At 42.4% G+C, this 24,597-nt stretch overlaps 1 protein-coding gene across 18 annotated transcripts in view; it reads right to left on the bottom strand.

The window, feature by feature from the left end:
- Positions 1-24,597, bottom strand: part of TRAF3 (TNF receptor associated factor 3) — a 98,981-nt gene that overhangs the window by 40,518 nt on the left and 33,866 nt on the right. For 15 of the 18 annotated variants that reach the window (XM_061612212.1, XM_061612211.1, XM_061612210.1 and 12 more), the window contains 4 exons: positions 15,903-16,017; positions 12,419-12,484; positions 7,836-8,097; positions 3,875-3,926 (listed from right to left, as the gene is read on the bottom strand). In XM_061612212.1, coding sequence (XP_061468196.1) covers positions 3,875-3,926; positions 7,836-8,077 — 294 coding nt within the window. In that variant the 5' untranslated portion in view covers positions 8,078-8,097; positions 12,419-12,484; positions 15,903-16,017. Of the gene's footprint in view, positions 1-3,874; positions 3,927-7,835; positions 8,098-9,721; positions 9,818-11,764; positions 11,815-12,418; positions 12,485-15,902; positions 16,018-24,597 lie in introns of those variants that run through there. The other 3 variants (XM_061612207.1, XM_061612222.1, XM_061612221.1) reach the window with 3 other exon arrangements.

Here is a 24,597-nt window from a genome sequence, read left to right as displayed (position 1 = left end):
CAGATTACATCACTGCTATGCACTACCACAACAGATCTGACAGTGTTTATCAGGGACAACATGCACCTACATACTTTCTGCATGGGGAGCATCTAACTTTCCATCTTTCTGAAGTATGCCCTACACATTTCCTTCAAAGGATGCATCTCCCTAGCTGCCTTCCAAGTACCTGCCCATCTTGAATGTCATGTAAAACCACTAACTGGTGTGGAACCAGAAACAGAGTTTTAATGGCAGCCTCAACCATCTTCCCTTCCGCTAACTTTCCCCTAGTGACAATTTCCATCAGAGGATCACTTGTAGCATCACCTGCTGCTGCTTTTGCTGGAGGACAAGTCAAAACTCGTGCTTCGGGGAATATCTGTTCTTTCATCATTGTACACTATACTTCCTCTGTGAGGCTTGGACAAATCTCACACTTGCATACTGTGAAGAGACAAGCAATTCTAGTTTTTAAGCATACCGATGTGGCTATGGGGCAACTATCTGTTTCCTCATCCTTCACTCTGTAAATTGCTCATGCATGTTGTGATCTCTTCCTGGATCTCTCAGGATACTCTGCGGGAATACACTCTCTGGGAAATTGGCAATGACCCTCTACAAACCTTTTTATGGCTTCCCTGTCCTGCACAGGTGTTTATGAAGACCCATGTCCACGGCCCTCTACACTATTACCCCCTTTGATTCTGTGGGTGAACTGCAGGGGTAGACAGTGTTATGCCTTCCAGATGTATTATCCCTGACCATTGTCCATTCTGGCTGGAGCCAATGGTAGCTGCAGTCTAACATCATTTAGAAGGCACCACACTAGCTACCCCTGGTGTATTGTTTGCAACCTCTCTACTGAATACAGTAGGGCCCCACTCATATGGTGGGTTACGTACCAGACCCCCACCTAAAAGCGGAACTCATTCAATAGAATGGCGCCTAACTCCCAAAAAACACAATAAAAGCGGAACAAGCGCCTTATGAGTGAGGCCTTACTCTAATTGAAAGCCGTCGTATTAGCGGAACGCCGCAAAGCGGGCACCTACTGTAACTATCTTTTCACCCTTGCCTCATTGTACTTATCTCACCAGTTTTATTGTATCTGTACATGCCGTTATAGATTGTTAGCTACACATACATCAGCCAAAGTGTTAGGGAAGAACTACAGATATGTGGGAATAGATGTACGTATGCTGGTTATCTTGGTGAGCAAGCAAGGAGACAGTTTATCATTAGCTGCCTACTATCAAGAGTTATAAGTTAGTTAGGTGAATCCTGCTCTACTTGCTTTAAGAACGTAAGAACATAAGAAGAGCCTGCTGGATCAGGCCAGTGGCCCATCTAGTCCAGCATCCTGTTCTCACAGTGGCCAACCAGGTGCCTGGGGGAAGCCCGCAAGCAGGACCTGAGTGCAAGAACACTCTCCCCTCCTGAGGCTTCCGGCAACTGGTTTTCAGAAGCATGCTGCCTCTGACTAGGGTGGCAGAGCACAGCCATCACGGCTAGTAGCCATTGATAGCCCTGTCCTCCATGAATTTGTCTAATCTTCTTTTAAAGCCATCCAAGCTGGTGGCCATTACTGCATCTTGTGGGAGCAAATTCCATAGTTTAACTATGCGCTGAGTAAAGAAGTACTTCCTTTTGTCTGTCCTGAATCTTCCAACATTCAGCTTCTTTGAATGTCCACGAGTTCTAGTATTATGAGAGAGGGAGAAGAACTTTTCTCTATCCACTTTCTCAATGCCATGCATAATTTTATACACTTCTATCATGTCTCCTCTGACCCGCCTTTTCTCTAAACTAAAAAGCCCCAAATGCTGCAACCTTTCCTCGTAAGGGAGTCGCTCCATCCCCTTGATCATTCTGGTTGCCCTCTTCTGAACCTTTTCCAACTCTATAATATCCTTTTCGAGATGAGGCGACCAGAACTGTACACAGTATTCCAAATGCGGCCGCACCATAGATTTATACAACGGCATTATGATATCGGCTGTTTTATTTTCAATACCTTTCCTAATGATCCCTAGCATGGAATTTGCCTTTTTCACAGCTGCCGCACACTGGGTCGACATTTTCATCGTGCTGTCCACTACAACCCCGAGGTCTCTCTCCTGGTCAGTCACCGCCAGTTCAGACCCCATGAGCGTATATGTGAAATTCAGATTTTTTGCTCCAATATGCATAATTTTACACTTGTTTATATTGAATTGCATTCGCCATTTTTCCACCCATTCACTCAGTTTGGAGAGGTCTTTTTGGAGCTCTTCGCAATCCCTTTTTGTTTTAACAACCCTGAACAATTTAGTGTCGTCAGCAAACTTGGCCACTTCACTGCTCACTCCTAATTCTAGGTCATTAATGAACAAGTTGAAAAGTACAGGTCCCAATACCGATCCTTGAGGGACTCCACTTTCTACAGCTCTCCATTGGGAGAACTGTCCGTTTATTCCTACTCTCTGCTTTCTGCTTCTCAACCAATTCCTTATCCACAAAAGGACCTCTCCTCTTATTCCATGACTGCTAAGCTTCCTCAGAAGTCTTTGGTGAGGTACCTTGTCAAAAGCTTTTTGAAAGTCTAAGTACACTATGTCCACTGGATCACCTCTATCTATATGCTTGTTGACACTCTCAAAGAATTCTAATAGGTTACTGAGACAGGACTTTCCCTTGCAGAAGCCATGCTGGCTCTGCTTCAGCAAGGCTTGTTCTTCTATGTGCTTAGTTAATCTAGCTTTAATACTACTTTCTACCAGTTTTCCAGGGACAGAAGTTAAGCTAACTGGCCTGTAATTTCCAGGATCCCCTCTGGATCCCTTTTTGAAGATTGGTGTTACATTTGCCACTTTCCAGTCCTCAGGCACAGAGAGGAGGACCCAAGGGACAAGTTACATATTTTAGTTAGCAGATCAGCAATTTCACATCTGAGTTCTTTGAGAACTCTCGGGTGGATGCCATCAGTTTTTATATTGTCCATTAAGCCTAGAACTTCCTCTCTCGTTACCACTATTTGTCTCAGTTCCTCAGAATCCCTTCCTGCAAATGTTAGTTCAGGTTCAGGGATCTGCCCTATATCTTCCACTGTGAAGACAGATGCAAAGAATTCATTTAGCTTCTCTGCAATCTCCTTATCGTTCTTTAGTACACCTTTGACTCCCTTATCATCCAAGGGTCCAATCGCCTCCCTAGATGGTCTCCTGCTTTGAATGTATTGATAGAATTTGTTGTTGTTGGTTTTTATGTTCTTAGCAATGTGCTCCTCAAATTCTTTTTTTGCATCCCTTATTGTCTTCTTGCATTTCTTTTGCCAGAGTTTGTGTTCCTTTTTATTTTCTTCATTCGGACAAGACTTCCATTTTCTGAAGGAAGACTTTTTGCCTCTAAGAGCTTCCTTGACTTTGCTCGTTAACCATGCTGGCATCTTCTTGGCCCTGGCGGTACCTTTTCTGATCTGCGGTATGCACTCCAGTTGGGCTTCTAATATAGTGTTTTTAAACAACTTCCAAGCATTTTTGAGTGATGTGACCATCTGGACTTTGTTTTTCAGCTTTCTTTTTACCAATCCCCTCATTTTTGTGAAGTTTCCTCTTTTGAAATCAAATGTGACCGTGTTGGATTTTCTTGGCAATTGGCCATTTACATGTATGTTTAATTTAATAGCACTTTAAGGTCAATTGGGTCATGCTTCTGAAAAGGACAATCCTTGCAAGAACTGTACTTATCAAAAATTCTGGACCAAGACAAAGCAAGCTAGAGGTGTATTTACATTATTTTAAAAGCCACTTTCTTGTGTTGAGATATGCAAAGCAAAGCAACCCAGTGAGAATTACTATAGTTTAATAATTATATTAAGATGTACCAGAAGAACTGTTTGGGAATAAAACTATACCTTATCTTTCACTATTGTTTCTTGACATGCTGTACATTTTGGACTTGTGGAGCTAGAAGAGAGAAAAAAACTGATCTTATACCACAACTTGTTTGCATACATGTAACGTTTCATATATGTTTGAAAGTGTTGATAATAAATCAAGTAGAGGCCAATGCATAAAAAATAGATAAAGAATGGGACCACGCTGGACATAGATATCAAATAATATACAAAAAGCAGGCAATGACAAAACACAACCAATCAAATCAAAATGTACATTATGAGTTGGATTCAGAACCTGCCCCTGTGCCAATGAAATAGCTGCTGCAATGTGTCAAAGAAACAGGGGCTCCCCACTGGTGGAAGGGGGCAGGATGGCAATTTCCACCAATTCCCCCTTTCCACTGCAACCCCAGCAGCACCTCCTATGCTCTTCCAGAAATCCCTCAACCCTTGGCAGCAGCTTCTCAGAAGGGTACAAGAGGAAGGAGGAATTAGCATTCTATACCATTCTTCCCGTGGAAGCAGAACTCTACTCAGTGCAAGTCTGAATCCAACCGTATTACTACCCCCATCTTGTGTATTTATTTTGTATGTAGAACAACTTAGTGAAAACTTCGTTTCTACATTCTCTTTTCCAACAACATATTTTTTCCTAAGACATGTTATACCAGCCTTCCCTAACGTGGTGCACCTCAAATGTTTTGGACTATAACTCTCATCATCACCAGCCAGCATGTTCAAGGGTCAGGGACAATAGGCGTTGTAGTCTGGAACATCTGGAGGAGACAAGGCTGGGGAAGACTAGATAATACTGGTGAAAGTTTATGCCATAAGCAGAGCTTGGAAAAGTTACTTTTTTGAACTACAACTCCCATCAGCCCCAGCCAGCATGGCCACTGGATTGGGCTGATGGGAGTTGTAGTTCAAAAAAGTAACTTTTCCAAGCTCTGGCCATAAGGAATGGGAAACTATAAATTTGTTAATGCTATGGTAGGCTTATTGTTCAAGTCAGCATTTTATCACAAGGAAATAAACAATTTAAACACTCCATACACTACATCTACCTGCAGCATTGGGGTAATGCCCTTGCAAAAACAGCAATGTTTCATTCACATTACACTAAGCAAATAGTGGCTGACGAAGCAATTACTTGCCAAATTAATGGAGGATAAGGTTATCAATGGCTACTAGTCACAATGGCTATACTCTGCCTCCACAGTTGGAGGCAATATGTTTTTGAATACCAGTTGCAGGAAACTACAGGATGCGAGAGTGCTCTTGCACTCAGGTCCTGCTTGTGGGCTTCCCATAGGCTGGTTGGCCACTGTAAGAACAGGATGCTGGACTAAATGGGCCACTGGCCTTATCCAGCAGACGCTCTTTATGTTCTTATGTTATGATTTTAGATGCAACAAGAAAATTAGCTTAGAGGAGCATAACACTGACTGAATGCTTCCTTTCCTGACTGCAACAACACTGGAATAAAAGGGTGCTTCACAATTGATGCCTTCGCCTCCTCTGTGTGCACACAGCTTTGCATGCATGGAAGGAGTCTCCTCCCACAGGGCCCACTTTGTCCCCTATCAGTGTTCAGCTGGACATGCATAGTGCCAGCACAGCAACACATTTAGATGTAACCCTTCCTCAGGACACCTATTTGTGGCACCCAAAGAGGTGCAGCGTCTCTTCTCCTCCACAAAGAACTGACGCACAGGCTGTGTGTGCCATAGTTGCAGCCCAAATTGTCTGCCGCTCTGTGGAAGAGCAGGGTTTTGCCACTTCAGCTGCGCAAAATATAGCAGCAACTTATTATAAGACAACTTGCCTTTACATCAGGTATTAGCTACCTCAATTGCAACTCTTGATTACTTCAGTCAATGTAATCCTCCCTCTTCTTTTAAATGCTGTCATGCTAACCGCAACACATAAGAACATAAAAAGAGTCTGCTGGACCAGGCAAAAAGCCCATCTGCTCCAGCATCTTGTTCTCACAGTGACCAACCAGATGCCTATGGAAAGCCTGCAAGCAGGACATGAGCACAAGAGCACTCATGCCCCCACCCCTGCAATTTCCAGCAACATCTCCACTGGCTCTCTTCATTTCTTTCATCTCTAATTTTTTGTCCCTTTGAGATGAGAGTAATGCTAGGAATTGTGTTCTGCATTAGAACAAATACCATCCATCTGATACAGTGTCATTGTCTTCTAGTCCTTACTGAATGCACTCAAGCTCTTTTAAGCTACTGCTGCATACTAAGCAGTAATCTTCACTGGGCTATCTTCAGTGGTTCTTGTCTCTGTATCCTCAGATGACCCAGAGAGCATGTCAGATGCTCCACAGCATAATCATTATAGGCTAACAAGTACACAAGAACTGAGTAAGGAGTTGCTTGTACCACCAACTACTTTGCATCCACAGTTTTGAATTCAACATGTCACACTTTTCATTCATTTTAACAGTTGGAGGGGGAAATGAAAGTCAACTTTACACAATCACTGCAAACAATAATTTTAAAAGAATTATTTAGAAAAGGATAACAGTATGCAAAGCAACAATGAATGAGGACTTTCAGCAACAAAATACCACATAACAATTTACCCTTTCCAGCTTTTGAATTATTGGAAAAGTATATTATACACACACACGTGTGTGTGTGTCTGTGTGTGTGTGCATGTGTCATACATCTAAACATTTTACAGCAGCAGAAGCTGACCTCACTTCAATTCATCTAGACATTTTTATTTTGCCTCCTCTGATCAGCTGTTAACTACACAAGATGACAGCTTTCTACTATGAAAATCAATATATATTCAGAAAGAAATTACCAAGTTTTTCCTTCTTTCCAATAAAACCATACCTTTATCAGTAAGAGTAAGATTTGCTTCTGATGTCTGCATATTTAGAGTGGTGGATTAAGAAGGACAAGAAGAATAGATGCTGTGCAACAAGCTTAACAGCAGTAGCCTACAATTAACAACTGCCTGAAACAATATTACAACCCATTATTCTAAAAGCTCAGAGCCACTATAAAGACCCTCGAGCTGGGCGTCTTCTTCATATCCCCATTTTCTTTTACACCTATGTAATAGTGACATCACTATTTCAGATGTATCCAGCAAATATGAAAACCCCAACTGATTAGTTTTCTCTCTATTTTTTCTGAACTGTCAAAAAAGTGTACCAACTGTCATCAATAGCCACTTATCAGAGATGCAATTTAAAATTAACCACTCTCACAGTTGTTTCGTAAATTATTTCTTTTGTATTTGGAAAAAATATGGTCCCATATGCCCCTCCCTGCTCTGTAACATATATCAAACATAACAAAGATCCACAAATTTTGGCTTATCTTCATAGCCAGCTAAAATGTGTGGTCAACAAATCCTGCCCCCTCCCCAAGTGGGGAAGAGGCAGAGTCTCATACATGGCATCACACAGAGCTTCAGAAGCACTAAGAAAGCAGCAGAAGTTTCTGCTAGTTTCTGACATGTCTCCAAAGCCCAGTGTGAGGTCAGAGGAAAGCCCCCAACCTACCACTTTTTACCAGAATAAAAAATGATCGGTGGGCCCATTTGTGGAGCCCTGGGGTTGTAGTGCTAAGGCAAATGTTTCATCTTCACAAGGATTTGTCCTTGCACAATGGAACATTCTCCCCCTCTCCTCCCCCTGCACACTCCCTAAACCTGTTCTGGGAGTTCTGGAGCAGATCTGGCAGGTGGCAAGGGGCACGTATGAGGGCAGTGGAGGGAGGTAAGTCCAACTGCGTTAACAGTAATCCTTGCACTCACACAATTATTTAATTGAATAATTATGAAACTCTGGAGCTTACTCTTTACTTTATCCACATGTTTAATATATAAAGTTACTTTAATGCCTAGAACGTGAACAGGAGAGGATTCAGATTTGAAAGTTAACACCATGACTTCAGAATTTTTTTACCATAAATGATGTATGGTTTAATGATATAACACTAACCTTAGCAAAGCATTCATGCAGGTCTCGCAATACCGATGCCCACATTCTGTCTGTCTTGGATTGCACAATATGAGATGGCACTTTTCACATTTGTATTTGTCCTCCACTGCATTCACAAATTTCTCTTTGTAGCCACCTTGTTCTGGTACATAAATGGATGGTACAGGACTGCGATCAGGATTTCCCTTTTGTTGGACCAATTCGACTGACACTGGGGGATCTATTTTCTTGCTTGCGTCCATGTTGTAATTGATAAATACTACTAAAAGAAAACATATACACACACACACACACCAAAAAAGAACATACAAGAAATAGTTAGATACGTGAAGAGAGAATGAGGCACAGTCTTGTACCCATGCAATTCAGATGAAAACGAATGTGAAGATTGTGCACACATTTGATTGAAGTCCTCCAACACCACAAGCATGGAAACATACTGAATGCACATAAGGATATACAAGCACTTCTCCTCTGTCCTTTTTTCTATGAGCAAGTTCATGCACGCAGGTTCACTACGGCTGCAACAGCAAATGGTGATTTGAATGCATGGAACAACAGTCACAGACAAAGTCCCCATGTCATCTATCATCTCAAACACAATCCTTTTCAACTGAGGTTGTTCTAGAGTTCAGTTGCAAGCGATCGAGTGAGCAGTCACTAACTTATGTGGGAGCCTCTGGCCTTCAGGCCTAATTAAGCCCACAAGGCCATTTTCCCCAAGCCACAACCACCTGCCCTACACCTGACAATAGGCATGAGGCAAGTAAAGATGCAGCTCTTTGCTGAAAAGGGACTTTCCAGGCACCTGCAAAGCTCTGTTTCTTTTATTTCAAATTGCACTCGTAAACGAAGCTCTTCATCTGACATCATGGTGACATAAGGGGATTGACAAGTGGGTACCTCCTCTCACCTGTCAAACCTAGCCCACAGGGGTTGGGGGAGGTCAGGATCCAGCCCACCGGCCAGATCCAGCTGCCCACCCCTGACTTAGGTTGAAGCAGTTCACCTGATGCTGAAATATGACACAGGCCCCTAATCTGAAACTTTTAAGGGCTAGTTAAACCTTCTGAAAAATGTATTTTTATTAAAAACATTTATATGCCACTTTTAACAGTAGACTCAAGGCGGCTTCCAATAAAAACACCAGCTAACAATATATTCAACATATTCCCAATAAAACATCAACAGGCCAGCAACACTCTGAAAACACATCCCTTTACCTTAGCCTTTGACACTTCAGATGTATATTTTTAGGATATTTCAAATTGTTTTTTGAAATTGTTTTTAAGTATGTATATTAAATTGTCATAACCCATCCTAGGACCTTGGGGTGAAGGGCAGGTAATTAAATTAATAATAATAAAAACTACCCAAAGTTACTAAACCATGAGGACCATATTAATATGTTAGAAATACAACCAAAGAAAAATGTTAAAAAGCAACATCAACTGAGGCTGCAATCCAATACATGTCTAATCAGAAGTAAGTTCCACTGCATTCAATGGGACTTACTCCCAGGTAAGTATGAACTGGACTGCAGCCTAAAACACCTTCAGGGAAAAAGCCAACGAGAAAAGATAGGTTCCCAAACTTTTTCAAAAAGCCCACATTTTTGTGGTCTGACGGGGCCTAACTGACAAGATACTCAATAAAGCTTACAACCATAAAAATCACGAGAACAGTTTTTTTTATAACTCATTCAGTCCACAGCTCCTCAAAGATAGGGCCATTATCAATGACAGGGAAGAACAAAATTAGCTGTAGCTTATTCTTTACACTGCCACCAGTCTTGAATGTTTTGTTCAAGAATGAAGCAATGGTGTTAGGAGACTGAAATATAGTAGCTGTCAACATACTACAGGAGAAACTTGTGACCTGGTTACCTCTTGTTTATATCTGTGCAATAGTTCTCTCAATGGCCTTCCCTTCTCTCCCATTTCCGCACTTCAGTCAACTCAGAATGCCTTGATCTTAGATCAAGGTTGGTCAGTTCCTAAGAGGCAATGTAACAAGATCTTCTTACAACTGACAGCTAGAGGGCATAAATGAAATTTCCTGCCATCTCATCCTTCCAAACAATCTGTGCTGTCACCAGTATGCCTTCCTTCTGACTCCAGCCTAGTAAGTATTCCCGGAGGGCGCAGAAAATCGCATTTTAAGCTGAGAAGAAAAAAGCAGCCAACACTCATCGCCATTATATCTCAATCAGTACAAACTTCTTGATTAATTTCTCTTCCCTTTATATAAATGATTATGAGCTGCTCTTGCCACTAGTAGAGGTCAACAGGACAATCTTGGCCTACCAGCAGTACCAATTTGGCTCACAAGGCTATTTAAAACAAAAACCACAGCCACCTGTCAATCAGATGACATCACTTCAACAGACAAGTGATGTCAGCTGATGAGCAGGGAGTGGAGATCAATTCTGTTACCCCACAGGTAACATGCACATGCAACCAAGGCAGCAGGATTCAACCCTTGCTCATCAGCTAACAAGCAACAGGGTTAAATCCTGCTTGGTTTGGCTGCGTGAGCCAATGTGTACAGCTAAGGCAGCATGCTGAGTGGGGGTTAAATCCCGCACAGTTTGGCTGCAAGTGCCAGTTCTGCAGGTAAATTTAAATACAAATTTTCATGTAGATTAATGCAAAACCAGGATGGGATGGCCTTAAGAATGAACATGTGAGAAATTGGCATGGACCAGAAATAGATTTATCCATCTTGCTCTAGCCTGAACTGAGCTACCATTCCAACAGGTACCATGTAATTTGTGCACTCTACACAGAATTTAGTACACCCTTGGTGCTAAACAATAAACAGTAGCAAATAGTTACACACTGTAACAGATCAAAGCTTGAATTAAAATCAGTAACAGAATTCCCTTCCATTTTCTACCAGCCTGCTGCCAAATCTAAGGGTGCAAGGTCAAGACAATTTTGTTTCCCCAGACATTTAATGATTCCTAACTGGTTTTAATCAGTGACTTTGTTTATTTTAATTGCTTCCTGAAGACTCTGTTGCTGACTGAATTGGTACTGTTCCTTCTTATTCTTGTCATTTTTATGCAATTTTTTAATCATCATTAGTGGTTTTAAAAAGTTGTGTAAATTTTATGGAATGTAAAATGTTATGGAAACTTTAAATCGAAAGGCAGGATAGATATTACTTATTTATTTGTTTATTTATTGCATTTGTATACCGCCCCATAGCTGAAGCTCTCTGGGTGGTTTACAACAATTAAAAACATTAAAAACAAATATACAAATTTAAAAACACATTTTTAAAAAGCAATTTAAAAACACATGCTAAAATGCCTGGGAGAAGAGGAAAGTCTTGAACTGGCGCCGAAAAGATAACAGTCTTGGCACCAGGCACACCGCGTCAGACAGATCATTCCATAATTTGGGGGCCACAATTGAGAAGGCCCTCTCCCTTGTTGCCAGACTCCCAGCTTCCATCCAAGTAGGCACCCGGAGGAGGGCCTTGGATGTTGAGCAGAGTGTACGGGTGGGTTCGTGTCAGGAGAGGCGTTCCATCAGGTATTGTGGTCCTAAGCCATGTAAGGCTTTATAGGTTAAAACCAACACCTGGAATCAAGCTCAGAAACATTCAGGCAGCCAATGCAAGCGGGCCAGAATCAGTTTTATATGTTCGAACCGTCTGGTCCCTGTTACCAATCTGGCTGCTGTAGTTTGCACAAGCTGCAGCTTCCAAGCAGTCTTCAAAGGCAGCCCCACATAGAACGCATTGCAGTAATCTAACTTGGAGGTTACCAGAGCATGGACAACTGAAGCCAGGTTATCTCTGTACAGATAGGGGTGTAGCTGGGCCACCAACCGAAGTTAGTAGAAGGCACTCCATGCCACCGAGGCTACCTGAGCCTCAAGTGACAGAGATTGTTCTAGGAGAACCCCAAAGCTACAAACCTGCTCCTTCAGGGAGAGTGCAACCCCATTCAGGACAGGTTGGACATCCACCATCCGATCAGAAGAACCACCCACTAGCAGCATCTCAGTCTTGTCTGGATTGAGCCTCAGTTTATTAGCCCTCATCCAGTCCATTGCGGTTCAGCATATTGACAGCCTCACCTGAAGAAGATGAAAAGGAGAAATAGAGCTGCGTGTCATCAGCATACTGATGGCAACGCACTCCAAAGCTCCGGATGACCGCACCCAATGGTTTCATGTAGATGTTGAACAGCATGGGGGACAGAACTGACCCCTGTGGAACCCCATACTGGAGAGTCTAGGGTGCCGAGCAATGTTCCCCAAGCATCACCTTCTGGAGGCAACCCAATAAGTAGGTGCGGAACCACCGCTATGCAGTCCCTCCCACTCCCAACTCAGCCAGTCTTCCAAGAAGGATACCATGGTCGATGGTGTCGAAAGCCGCTGAGAGATCAAGAAGAATCAACAGAGTCACACTCCCCTTGTCTCTCTCCCAACAGAGGTCATCATACAGGACGACCAAGGCTGTCTCCATGCCAAAACCAGGCTAGAAACCCGATTAAATTGGATCGGAAATGTATTATGCAAAATAAATAAATATAGCTCATATATGATTGACACACATGTACCAACCTTTTCTTCAGAGAAGCAGTGGCTTTTCCAAGCCCTTATGGTAGCTAAGAGACTTATACTTCGAGCCTGCAAAGAGAAATACCCACCATTATTACACAATGGACTGAGGACCTCCACTGCCCGGGCTACATTTGAACCTATTTCATATATATGTCAATTTTGAGTGGATACCTATAGTCAGACATCTGGAGGGCTTATATTAATTTATATGCTTCACTCAAGAAGCATGTTTGTTGTTGTTATGAGCCTTCAAGTCGATTATGACTTATGGCAACCCTATGAATCAGTGACCTCCAAGAGCATCTGTCGTGAACCGCCCTGTTGAGATCTTGTAAGTTCAGGTCTGTGGCTTCCTTTATGGAATCAACCCATCTCTTGTTTGGCCTTCCTCTTTTTGTACTCCCTTGTTTTTCCCAGCATTATTGTCTTTTCTAGTGAATCATGTCTTCTCATGATGTGTCCAAAGTATGATAACCTCAGTTTCATCATTTTAGCTTCTAGTGACAGTTCTGGTTTAATTTGTTCTAACACCCAATTATTTGTCTTTTTCGCAGTCCATGGTAAGAAGCATGTACTGATGGTTATTGAATCCATAATGTAAATGGATGGTGATTTATTTTTGTTATTAGCAGTATTCACATATTATTTTTTCTTCTTTTTTTGTATCTAATATTTTTATTTATTATATGTCATCATTTTTATTTTTTCTTTCCTTTCATTGTTAAATTTGCAAAAAAACAGGCTTCCTCCACCACATTATAGTACTCTCTGTCTATCTAGCGGTAAGGGTCATAGGTTTTAAGTTTCTTATTAACAGTTGCGTCTGGTAGGTCCATAACAGTGGTGCAGTGGAATCCGCTCTGGGTTATAGTCCAAACTTTTAAGTAGCTGTCCAAGGTGCTTGATAGTTCAGACAAAAACCTGGAGCAGATTCCACTGCACCACCGATATGGAGCCACCAGCCACCACTGGTTTTTTATATTATTATTATTATTATTATTAATTACACTTGAATACCGCCCCATAGCTGAAGCTCTCTGGGCGGTTAACAACAATTAAAAACATTAAAAACAAATATACAAATATAGAAACACTTTAAAAAAAACAATTTGGGGGAGATTCCTGCCTGGCCAGCTCTGCACCTTGAATACAAGCCCATCTGTCCGTTCAAGGACATGAAGGACAGTCTAGCAGCAAAAGCGGGTAGCTCTCTTCCCTCCACCCTCAAAGGCAGCACTCTTCCTCATCCATTTCAACCAGAGACTGGTGGTAAGGCTCCCCTTCAGAGCCTTCCTCTGCAGCCACCTCCTGTGGGGAAGCTGCCTGAAGCAGGGCCATTTTGTAAGAGGCTGAAGAGGGGCCAATTCCACACACAGAGAGAGGAAGGCTGTGCAGCACCAGGCAGACAAACTGGCTTCCACTGCTGCCATCAACAAGGAAGAAAGCCAGAGGACCAGTGCTGTGTCCAGGCAACGGTGGGAGAACCTCCGGGACACCAGGATCACCAGGACACCGGAGCAATGCTCAACAGGCCAGAAGCCACCGCAATGACATTAACCACGGCATACTCCGAGGTGATGGTGTGCGCGGGCCGGGCCATGTGGCACAGGAGGGAGCCGTGGATGATGGCCCCCAGCACCAAGGTCAAGTGGCCCGAGACCACCAGTGAGATGCAACAGCAAGCTAGCCGCTGGGCTCTGTGGCCCGCCTCTACAGGGAGGCAGGGAGGCTAGTGAGGACTGCCGCGCCATGCAAGGCAAGGAAAGCCTGGGGGGCAGGGCACCAAGCCCCCAGAGGAGGAGGGGCTCCCCAGGGCGGCGCTAGACCGAGGCACGAAGGAGGGTCGGGACTGAAGATGCTTGGGAATCAATTACTAATTATTAATTGATTATTAATCAATTACTGAACCACCTAATGATTAATCAGTGATATTTATGTGTGTGTGTGTGTGTGTGTTTAAGCAGGTGAGCAATAAAAGAAAAAAAGAGGGTTAAGCAGTCCCTCCCCTTCCCATTTTCCACTCCCAACTTCAGTCTTTCAAGCCTGCCTTTCATTATAAGAAAAAGAAAGGAAATCAGGGGAAAAGAAATTTGGAACTGTGTCTCACATCTCATTTTGCCCTGAGAAGAGGTGGGAAGGTCAGTGATTGATTTAGGGACTCATCACAGGAGATTGTTAAGAATTCACCCGAGTAGATGAGATCATCAAGAGAAATAAGCGTGGGCTTAACTAGTTTCTCCACTCCTGAATACAGCACAAATTGGTAAAACGAAGGTTACTACAGAAGGCGATGAAGAAATACTTTACAATTTAAGGAGAATTACAGAGCATGGGATGTCAGGGACAGACAGAGGACCTCCATTCAAGGTTTAATAGACATGCAGCAATCAAAAGAGGAAACAGAAGGGGAGTATAGACACGCACGCACGCTCACACAACCCCTTCCAAATAGCAGCATTCTGACAAATGGAACTGAACCACTCAGTACAACAAGGAAAGTGGCAAAATAATGCTTTTTGGAAGGTCTTCTTGTTATTTTTAAAACATGTCTATTCACAGAGGCAAAGAACCAAATTCAGAAAGAGCAGTCTACAAAGACTTTATATAAGCTTAGGAGGCTTGATTGTCAGCTGGCAAGTCATGTTTCATATAAACTCAACACACAGCTCCTCAGGGTTCCATTTTATGAAACAACGTATATTGGCTATCGATTTCTAGAAAGCAACCAGAAAATACACCAGTAAGCTATATCTCAGCAGGAAGTAGTGCTGATAGCCTAAAGAAGTAGACAGGAGGCACTACAGTAACGCATAGGGCTCAAGAGGAGAGGAACTGTGTCTTGGTGCCACACTAAATTCTGGATTGCAATGGGAACAAAAGTGTGAAATTACCCACAAAATACAGAATAGACTTAAAATATTAGCAATTCAATATAGTTTAAATGCTATACTTCCAACAAAAAGGGATATCCTGAAAATGAAATTAATGACTCAATTCATAAGACTTAAAAAAACAAAACCCACTTTTTTCTTGCCGTAACCCCATACCTTCTGCAGTAAAAGATGTTTGCAGTAAAAGATGTGGAGTGGGAGCTACACCCGCCCAGCCCCAGCAGCAGGGGCCCCTCAGCCAGTACTCAACCTTGCTGCCTGCTGGCTTCAGGCTTGTCCACATTAAAATGTGAACCAAATGAATTTTACTCCCTATCTAAGGGTCAAATTAGATATGTTATTAAGGTCTTTGGCCCTTGTGTGACTGTTCTTGGATTGGGACACTGGCATGGGGAGGAGGGGGTTCTTTGCCTCAACCACAGTGCTGATCCAAATGGGGGGGTGGAGCTCTACATATGCTATTTGCAGTGGGAGGAAATCACTTTCTATGCATTTATTTTTAAAAACCACATGGGTGCTAAATGCATGATGAATGTCTAGTTTGGCCCTAGGTCATCGCTATTCTTATTTCTTTACACAACACAACAGCTTACCTGTATAATGGCAGAGGAAAAGGGCAAGGACATCTATGTTTGAACAGAGGAGAAAAGGCAACAGAAAAATGAACCATCAGTATGTTTCCCAGTTGATACCATCAAATGTTGACTCCTGTAACATAGAGGCAGAAGAAAGCCAATTTAAGTTCCCATCCAAAAGCCAGATTGCACTTAAAAATCAACAACTACTACTTCTGGAGAGCTCATAATCAGATTCCAGGCATGATTCCCCCACCCAATTTACATTTGCATGCACATCTATATCTTTTCATTCTTTTCTTTAAAGTTTACTGTTTATATTACTTCAGCTACAATAAATCCAGCAGAGGTGTTTTAAAACTTAATTTAAAATGCTCTCCATCTTATTCTTCATTGTGAATTTATTTGGTTTTGCAGTGTTTTATGATGCTGTAGTGGAATTTCAATCATATTTGTTTGAAGGCAATCTTTGTCTTTTTCCAAGACTTGCATGCACACACAGAAAAAAAAATTAAATAAAGCCATTTGTAATATATATACTGTGCCATAAAAAATATGTTTATAAACAATGAGAATTTATCATAGCTATCCTCTCTGGAAGCTGATGCATACACATTATTTGCTCCCAACAAGAAAAGGATTTTTCCTTAGGACTCTTCCATAATTCACGCCACCATTGAGCAAGAATTGAAATTTGGGCTTGGAATTCATGGAAAACAGTGGGATGGTTTCAGAGGAATTCTGCTTATGAAACACAATCACCAGAAGAGTGGGGTGTGTGTATCATTTCTGTTGACTCTTCCTTCCCCATGCAGCCCCCTGTACCTACAGAATGGCAAATTGCCAGTGTTTGCTTATTCGTTCCATGTATGGAATGGAAATCAATCCAATGAATACAATTAGTATTTGATTACATTTTTGATTACATTTTCCCCCCATTTACATTATGTTTCCTGTGCACTGAAATGAATGGAGTCTAATAAGATAAATTATGTAATTTCACTACAGCGGACAGTAAAATGAACTGCAGCAGAAAGGAAATGGCGCTGCATGTGACAAATACAGGGCAGTACAGAAAACAATGCCTGATCTAGACCCAGTCCAATGAATACTGGTTCCTTTTGGCCCAAGTTCAACAAGAACATGGTCTGCACAAACACCTCAGAGGCAACTATACACTCCATGAATCTGCTTACTACTGAACCTTATAGAGACTTTTGCAATATTACTAGATTTATTTGAAGAAGAGTGCACCATGAAATCGGAGTAGGTAAGAAGTCACAGATGCTTTCAAGTAACATTGTTCTCCATCTTTCGGATTGGAATGTTATCACATGTTTTTTAAAAAGGTCAATTTAGATCTAGGCACTGGATGCAGAATGCCCAAAGCATGTCCATGTTATATATTCATATTGATTTTTGAAAATGGAAATGCATGTGAACTGCCTTCAAGTCGATTCAGACTTATGGCAACCCTATGAATAGGGCTTTCATGGTAAGCGGTATTCAGAGGAGATTTACCATTGCCTCCCTCTGAGGCTGAGAGGCAGTGACTGGCCCAAGGTCACCCAGTGAGCTTCATGGCTGTGTAGGGATTCGAATCCTGGTCTCCCAGGTCGTAGTCCAACACTCTAACCACTATGCAACTTTTAATTGTATTTTATTGCTTCTTTTATTTCTTATATGTATTTTATTACAGTTAAAATTCTATGGATTCAAGTAATCCAACTAATAAACACTGCTGTCTAACAAAATCTGGTAAAACTTTGGTAAAGTACTTTATAATATATGCATATTATTCTTTAGGACAAACTTCCTAGCATAAACAAGCTGAACATAAAAGCTCTTGCAAAAAAAGCTTTCAATTGATTTCAAAATGTACTTTATACTTGACAAAGCACATGAGAACAGATTTTTATTGATCACAAACATTATTTATTTATTATGTATTGGTCCTGTAAGAACAGGCTCATAGCTTGGCGGTGCTCGATTCTACACTATCACTGGAAGCCCAAGTAGCATCAGTGTTAAGTGGTGCCTGTTTTCAGCTCCAGCTGGCATGCCAGTTATGGCCATTCCTGGACCAGGATAGCACGGCCACAGTTACACATGCTCTGCTAAAGTCATCTTTACATTACCGTAATGCAATCTATTTATTTATTTATAGAATTTATTAGTCGCCCATCTGGCTGGCTGTCCAGCCACTCTGGGCAACGTACAACATAGGCATATAATGCCTAGACATTGAGAATCTAAAAACAATGAAGATAAAATCTAGCCCACCCCAAAAGCCTGCCTGAAGAGCCAGGTCTTCAAGGCCCGGCGGAAACTCATCATAGAAGGGGCATGGCGGAGATCATTTGGGAGGGAGTTCCACAGGGTGGGGGCCACAATTGAAAAAGCCCTCTCTCTAGTCCTCACCAGTTCGGCTGTTTTGACTGATGGGATGGAGAGAAGGTTCTTTTGAGGCTGATCTTGTTGGGTGGCATAGCTGATGATGCTGGAGGCACTCCTTTATATAGACTGGGCCAAAACCGTATAGGGTTTTAAAGGTCAAAGCCAACACCTTGAATTGGGCCCGGTAAGCAACTGGTAACCAGTGCAGCTCTTTTAGCACTGGAATGATATGATCTTGCCGGCGGCTGCCTTTAATCAGGCACGCCGCTGCGTTCTGTACCAGTTGCAGCTTCCGGACCGTTTTCAAGGGTAGCCCCACGTAGAGCGCATTACAGTAGTCTAGGCGAGAGGAGACCAGGGCATGTACCACCGATGGGAACAGATGATTGGGAAGGTAGGGGCGTAGCCTCCGTATCAGATGGAGTTGATACAGCGCTGTCCGGCTCACAGCCGAAACTTGAGCTTCCATGGACAGTTGGGAGTCAAGAATGACCCCGAGGCTACAGACCTGGTCTTTTAGGGGCAATTGTACCCCACTGAGCACCAGGTCCAAATCCCCTAACCTTCCCTTGTCTCCCACGAACAGTACCTCGGTTTTGTCAGGGTTCAGCTTCAACTTATTCCTTCCCATCCAGCCACTCACCGATTCCAGGCACTTGGATAGGGTTTCTACAGCCAACCTCGGTGAAGATTTAAATGAGAGATAGAGCTGCGTGTCATCCGCATATTGGTGACACTGCAGCCCAAATCTCCTGATGACAGTCCCCAGCGGCTTTATATAGATGTTAAATAGCATCAGGGAGAGGATGGAGCCCTGTGGCACACCACAAGTGAGAGACCAAGGGTCCGAAACCTCATCCCCCAATGCTACTCTTTGGTGCCTATCAGAGAGGAAGGAATGGAACCACTGCAATACAGTGCCCCCTATGCCTAACCCCTCCAGGCGATCCAGAAGGATACCATGGTCAACGGTATCAAAAGCTGCTGAGAGGTTCAGGAGGATGAGGAAGGTGCACTCACCCCTATCCAACACTCTCCTCATATCATCCACCAAGGTGACCAAGGCTGTTTCAGTCCCATATCCAGGCCTGAAGCCCAACTGAAATGGATCCAGATAATCCGCTTCCTCCAAATGCGCTTGCATCTACATCCTGTGACCTATGAAGACTGTCCAGAAGCTGCAACTAGTGCTGAATGCAGCCACCAGGGTCCTGAGCAGTGATTTTCCTGCAATCATATAACGTAAGTCTTGCATCAACTGCATGGGCTGCCAATATGCTACTGTGATGTCCTTCCCTGGTTCTCCCTGTCAGGTTCCCACCTGCTTGTGGCTACTGCCTTTCACTAGGCACCACCAGGGACACCACATGTCAGGACCGTCCTTTATATGGTTTCTCACTCCGCTCTAGCACAGATCTCACTAGATCCCACTGCTAGCCAGTAGCACCAGTCACTTCCTGTAACCAATACTCCCAGAGACTTTGCCTAAGTCTCTCTATAGCTTGTTACTTTGTGACTGTGTGCCTATGCTGTTCCCAACCCCCTTGTATCTTTATATATAAAGCATAAAACTCTGTGTTGCTCTGGATACTTGACTTGTTACAATATCTCCCTTCACCTCTGCCACCATTAGATAGTTTCTGTTCAGCCTTGGTAATTACATTGCCCTCCCTTCTGGTCTGTATATTCCCCCAGCCAAGGATCAGGCCCTTGGTAAACCAAATAAGTATTTATTTACTAACAGGAAACAACAAGATTACTTTAGGAATGTTTCATAAGCGTATGGTTTCATATATGGTCACTATGTTTCTTTCATATATATACTCTTTAAATATCAGCCAAATACAATTCAAACTTCCCTCAGAACTCTGCCAACTAACCCTCACCAAACGACCTCACTCCAACCAACTCAACAACTTCTCTCTCCCTCATCACTCACAAACCTCCATTTATACCTTCAGCCAGCCAGCCACTCAGCCAATCATCATCCAGCATATTTCAGCTTCTCACCCATGTACTCCCCCTTTCTCTCTCAGTCAATTACCATACATCACCTAATAGACCCGCACTTACCATATTTACCGATGCTTAACCTACAGGAACATCACAGCTACCACGCCCAATTTAAGTTTCTGATGTTGACTTATAAAGCCCTGAACTGGGGGTCCATTAACGTGACAAAGGGCCTTTCGGTTTTGGTGCCCCATCTGTGGAATTCTCTCCCCTAGAATAGGGGTAGGGAATATTTGGGCCTCCAGCTGTTGCTGAACTAAACTCCCATCAGCCTGAGCCAGCATGGTCAATAGCAAGGGAAGATGGGAGCTGTAGTTCAGTAACATCTGGAGCCCCACACCTACCCTAGAATTACTGAGTTTTAGGCATGGCAACACACCTTTCTGGGCAGACCTTTGCAACAGAGCAAAACTGTGGTGCTGTTTTATTGTTTAATCAGTTTCAAGAAGCAATTTTATATTTTTATTATTTTAAAATATATATTTTTACTCTGTTCTCTATGTAAAATAAAAGACACACTCTAACAGGACCAGGAGATATTGCTTCCTTAGCCCCAAACTAAGTTACTGAACCTCGTTTCTGCTTGTGATCATTCAAACAGAGGCACTCACATTTGTTCATGCCATTCCTAATAAAGTTAATCTGCTTCTACCACCTTTCTGGTACCCTTCCTCCAAGGAACTTAGGGCACCTTCACACCCCTCTCACTATATCCTTATCTACCTCAACGATAGGTTAGGCTAAGGGATTGAGTAGTGAGACATTCAAAGTCACTTATTGCAATCCAATCCATGTCTACTCAGAAGTAAGCTCCACTGGGTTCAATGGGACTTACTCCCAGGTAAGTGTGTATTGGACTGCAGCCTTAGCATACTTCATGGCTGGGTGGGGATTTGAACCCAGATCTTAGCAGGCTATTCCAACACCCTAAACAGATCTGCACAATATATAGACCACCAAGTTGGAAAGGGCCCAAGAGGCATGTATTGAGGCCTATCAAGTTCTCCAGAACCATGTTTTTGCAGTCACCAGTGTGCATATATCACTTTAAAGTAAAGTGCATGGGAGACTGAATGTCCAGTAAGATCTGGTATCCCCTTTTTTGTGTGCCAAAACTAACCACACAGTTTGTTAATTAAAAATGAACAAAGGAACTGGTATGGGAAACTTTTAATTCAGGGTTCCTTACTGTGACTTGAGCTTTGGTTGTCAGCTGCCTATTGCATCAAATGCATGAACTACATTCAGGTACTAGTGGGTACCTATTTACACACACGGGCTGAAGTTTCCCTTTCTCAGCAATCCTCTCTTCTAGGAAGAGCAACTTCAGTCATAACCAAGACCAAAACTGCAAGGTAATCAGACCGATGTAACAATTCTACTTCCTGGTTTGCACTGCCCATCATGAAAGGGCACACAGAAAAATTAAACCTGTTAACTGAAACATTAGTATTGGCTTTGGCAGTGGTCCTCTATTACAGAGACTAGCCTGGAAAAAAGTCCTTTGAGTTGGATATGCTTAGCCTGGAGAAGAGACAATTAAGAGGCAACAGGATAGTCATCTCCAAATATTTGAAGGGGTATCACATGGATGGGCCAAATTTATTTTTTGTTCCGCCAAGGGATAGGACCTGAATCAACAATTTCATATTTATTTGTTTTTTATTGCAAGAAAGGGGATTTCAATTAACTAACATTCATTAGAACTTCCTGGCAATATAAGCTGTTTGAGAGCGGAACAGACTGGCTCAGAAGGTAGTGGACTCTCCTTTATTTTTAAGCACAGGCTAGATGACCACCTATCAGGGATGGCGTAGCAGTAGATTTTCTAGTAACAGACTAGATGACATTTGAAGTCCCAGCATACTCCATGATTCTATGAAATAATATTTTTTTAGCAGCCAGTGCCAAGCACATAACATCCTAGGTTTCTGCTGTATGTTTTAACGGCTACATTTGAAAGAAGTGTTAATTTATGCTGTGGGGAAACACTGGGCCCTCTTCCCCTACTTAGTTCCGTAGTAAGATTCTATAGCGCTACAGATACATTGGCAACCTTCCAATAACTCCAAACTTCCCAATTTGATGTTCTTGGCTTCAACATTTTACATTATAGTTCATGCCAACGGATGGAGTGATCTTTTTTCTTTTCCTTCCCAACAAGATACCTGTCAATATTTTGGCTTAAGAACAAAGAATTTTAACTGAGAAGAGTATGTTCTAATGACTATTCCTTAATACAGCCTTCCCAAAACTGGTGCCCTCTGTAGGATGTTCTGGACTACAACTCCCCATCAGCTCCAGCATGCATGGCCAAAGCATCTGAGGAACACCAGATTTGGCAAGACTGCTGTAATGCAGATTTTCTGCCATAAAGTCTAGAAAGATGGTTTCTGAAGTTACATGTTTCTCTATTTCAAATACAGAATGAGGTTATTCTATGCTAGTATTAAAGAAGTTTCAAAAAACACGAAACTGGAGCAGAAACCTAATTTACACCTATGAATGGATTATATAGATGAATTAGTCAACTGATCTTGAAATCTGCATTTCACAATATATGCCACACTTACCAACTAGCAAAATATTGATCAATAGAGAGGAACATTTGTATGAAGTAGCTGTGTCCTGGTTGTTGCTCCTCTCTGTAAGCCCCTAATCATTCTTGGATCTCTGTTTCTGTTCCCCTTTAAACAATTGTATGACAGTTTCTGCACCTTTAATGTGAGATGAGTTGGTTTCTAGGCATGCAAATAGATTTAAGATAAGGTTGCAGACTGGTGCTACCCCATTGATGGAATGCCCTCCCTTTTGAGGTACACCTGGCACCAACATTATAGTAGGGCCCCACTCATATGGCAGATTATGTTCCAGACCCCCGCCTAAAAGCAAAACCCACTGAAAAGCGGAACTCCGTCAATAAAATGGCGCCCAACTCCTGAAAAACACCATAAAAGCGGAACAAGCGCCGTATGAGTGGGGCCTTACTCTGATTTTAGCGGAACACGGAAAAGAGGGCTGCCGAAAAGTGGGGCCCTACTGTACTTATATCCAGCTAAAGACAGAAATCTTTGCTCAGGCCTTAGTAGGGGGTTAATGCAATGTAGTCAGCTGATGGATTGCCTGCAGTATTATTGAGTGTTTTCAAAATTTTATTTGATGTTTTAACTTTTATATTGTAAGGTTTTTTGTGTTTGTAATCTGTTAATTATGTTTCATGATATAACCTGCCCTATGATATACTGGAGTGAAGAGGAGGGAAATTTAAAGAAAATCCAAGCACAGAATTGGGGAAGGGAGGAACTTTCACACACACACTTCTTCTCCCCACCCCCGGCCTTCATAAACCACGCCAGAGGAGGGGCGTTCCAGATATGGCAGTGGCTCCACAACAAATCTTCCTCACACATGAAGGTAGGGTTGGTCTGCCCATATGCTATGAAGTCAGACACTAGTTTATTTATAGAATTCCTATGCCATCTTCAGACCCAGGAATCACTGCTAGCAAATACTAATGGGATAATGGCATCAGTTGCCAACTGATTTTTGAAGCCAAGAATTTTAAAATAAAATACATTAATAGCCGGTTGACATTTATAAGGCCTTTTAAAAAAAAGAAATTAAGGCAATCAGGCAATATAGTTAGAATCACTGAAAGGCCCATGGGGATTTCTGCTGACAGCAATTTGTCTGGTGGTATTACAAGAAGGTATACAAGGACGCTAAAGGTATTTGTGATGCATATAAGTAGCAGCCTCTAACTGGGAAACTGCCAGATCAAAAGGTACCCAGAGGACATTCGCCATTTTGTGTCTTGCAATCATTATAGCACAGCCAAGGCTATGGAAATAGATGATAATAAATGCACTGTCTCAGCTACATCTATTTTAGCTGGTGTTAATCAAGAGTCCCAGGTTTCTTCAAATAACCTATGGTTTTTTAAAAAACACAAACAGCAAGGATGCTGGGTGATAGGGTGGAGACCCAGCACCAGTTCTACATTGTCAATATTGTGACCTTGAGTTCCGTATTATGTTCCTCACTGCATTTCCCTTTAATGCAAGAATAGTTAGTTGTCTTGCATCAAATCTCACAAACACACAGGAGGCACATTCAGACAATCCTCCAAATCATTGTTTGGATTGTCAGAGAAGAGAAGCAGCCAGCCACAGGCATGTGTGCTCCTTTCTCCCATGCAGAAGAGAAAAATTAAAAGTTTTGTCTTCTAGTTAGCGGCAAACCAGGTCATCATTTCATCTGACCACAGCGTACTACAACTTGCCTGCAAACCTAGATCCAAAAT

The sequence above is a fragment of the Rhineura floridana genome, chromosome 2 (assembly GCF_030035675.1).
Source record: "Rhineura floridana isolate rRhiFlo1 chromosome 2, rRhiFlo1.hap2, whole genome shotgun sequence".
Taxonomy (NCBI): Eukaryota; Metazoa; Chordata; class Lepidosauria; order Squamata; family Rhineuridae; genus Rhineura; species Rhineura floridana.
Note: the sequence above shows the minus strand (reverse complement) of the source record. Positions and strands in the feature narration are given on the sequence as shown.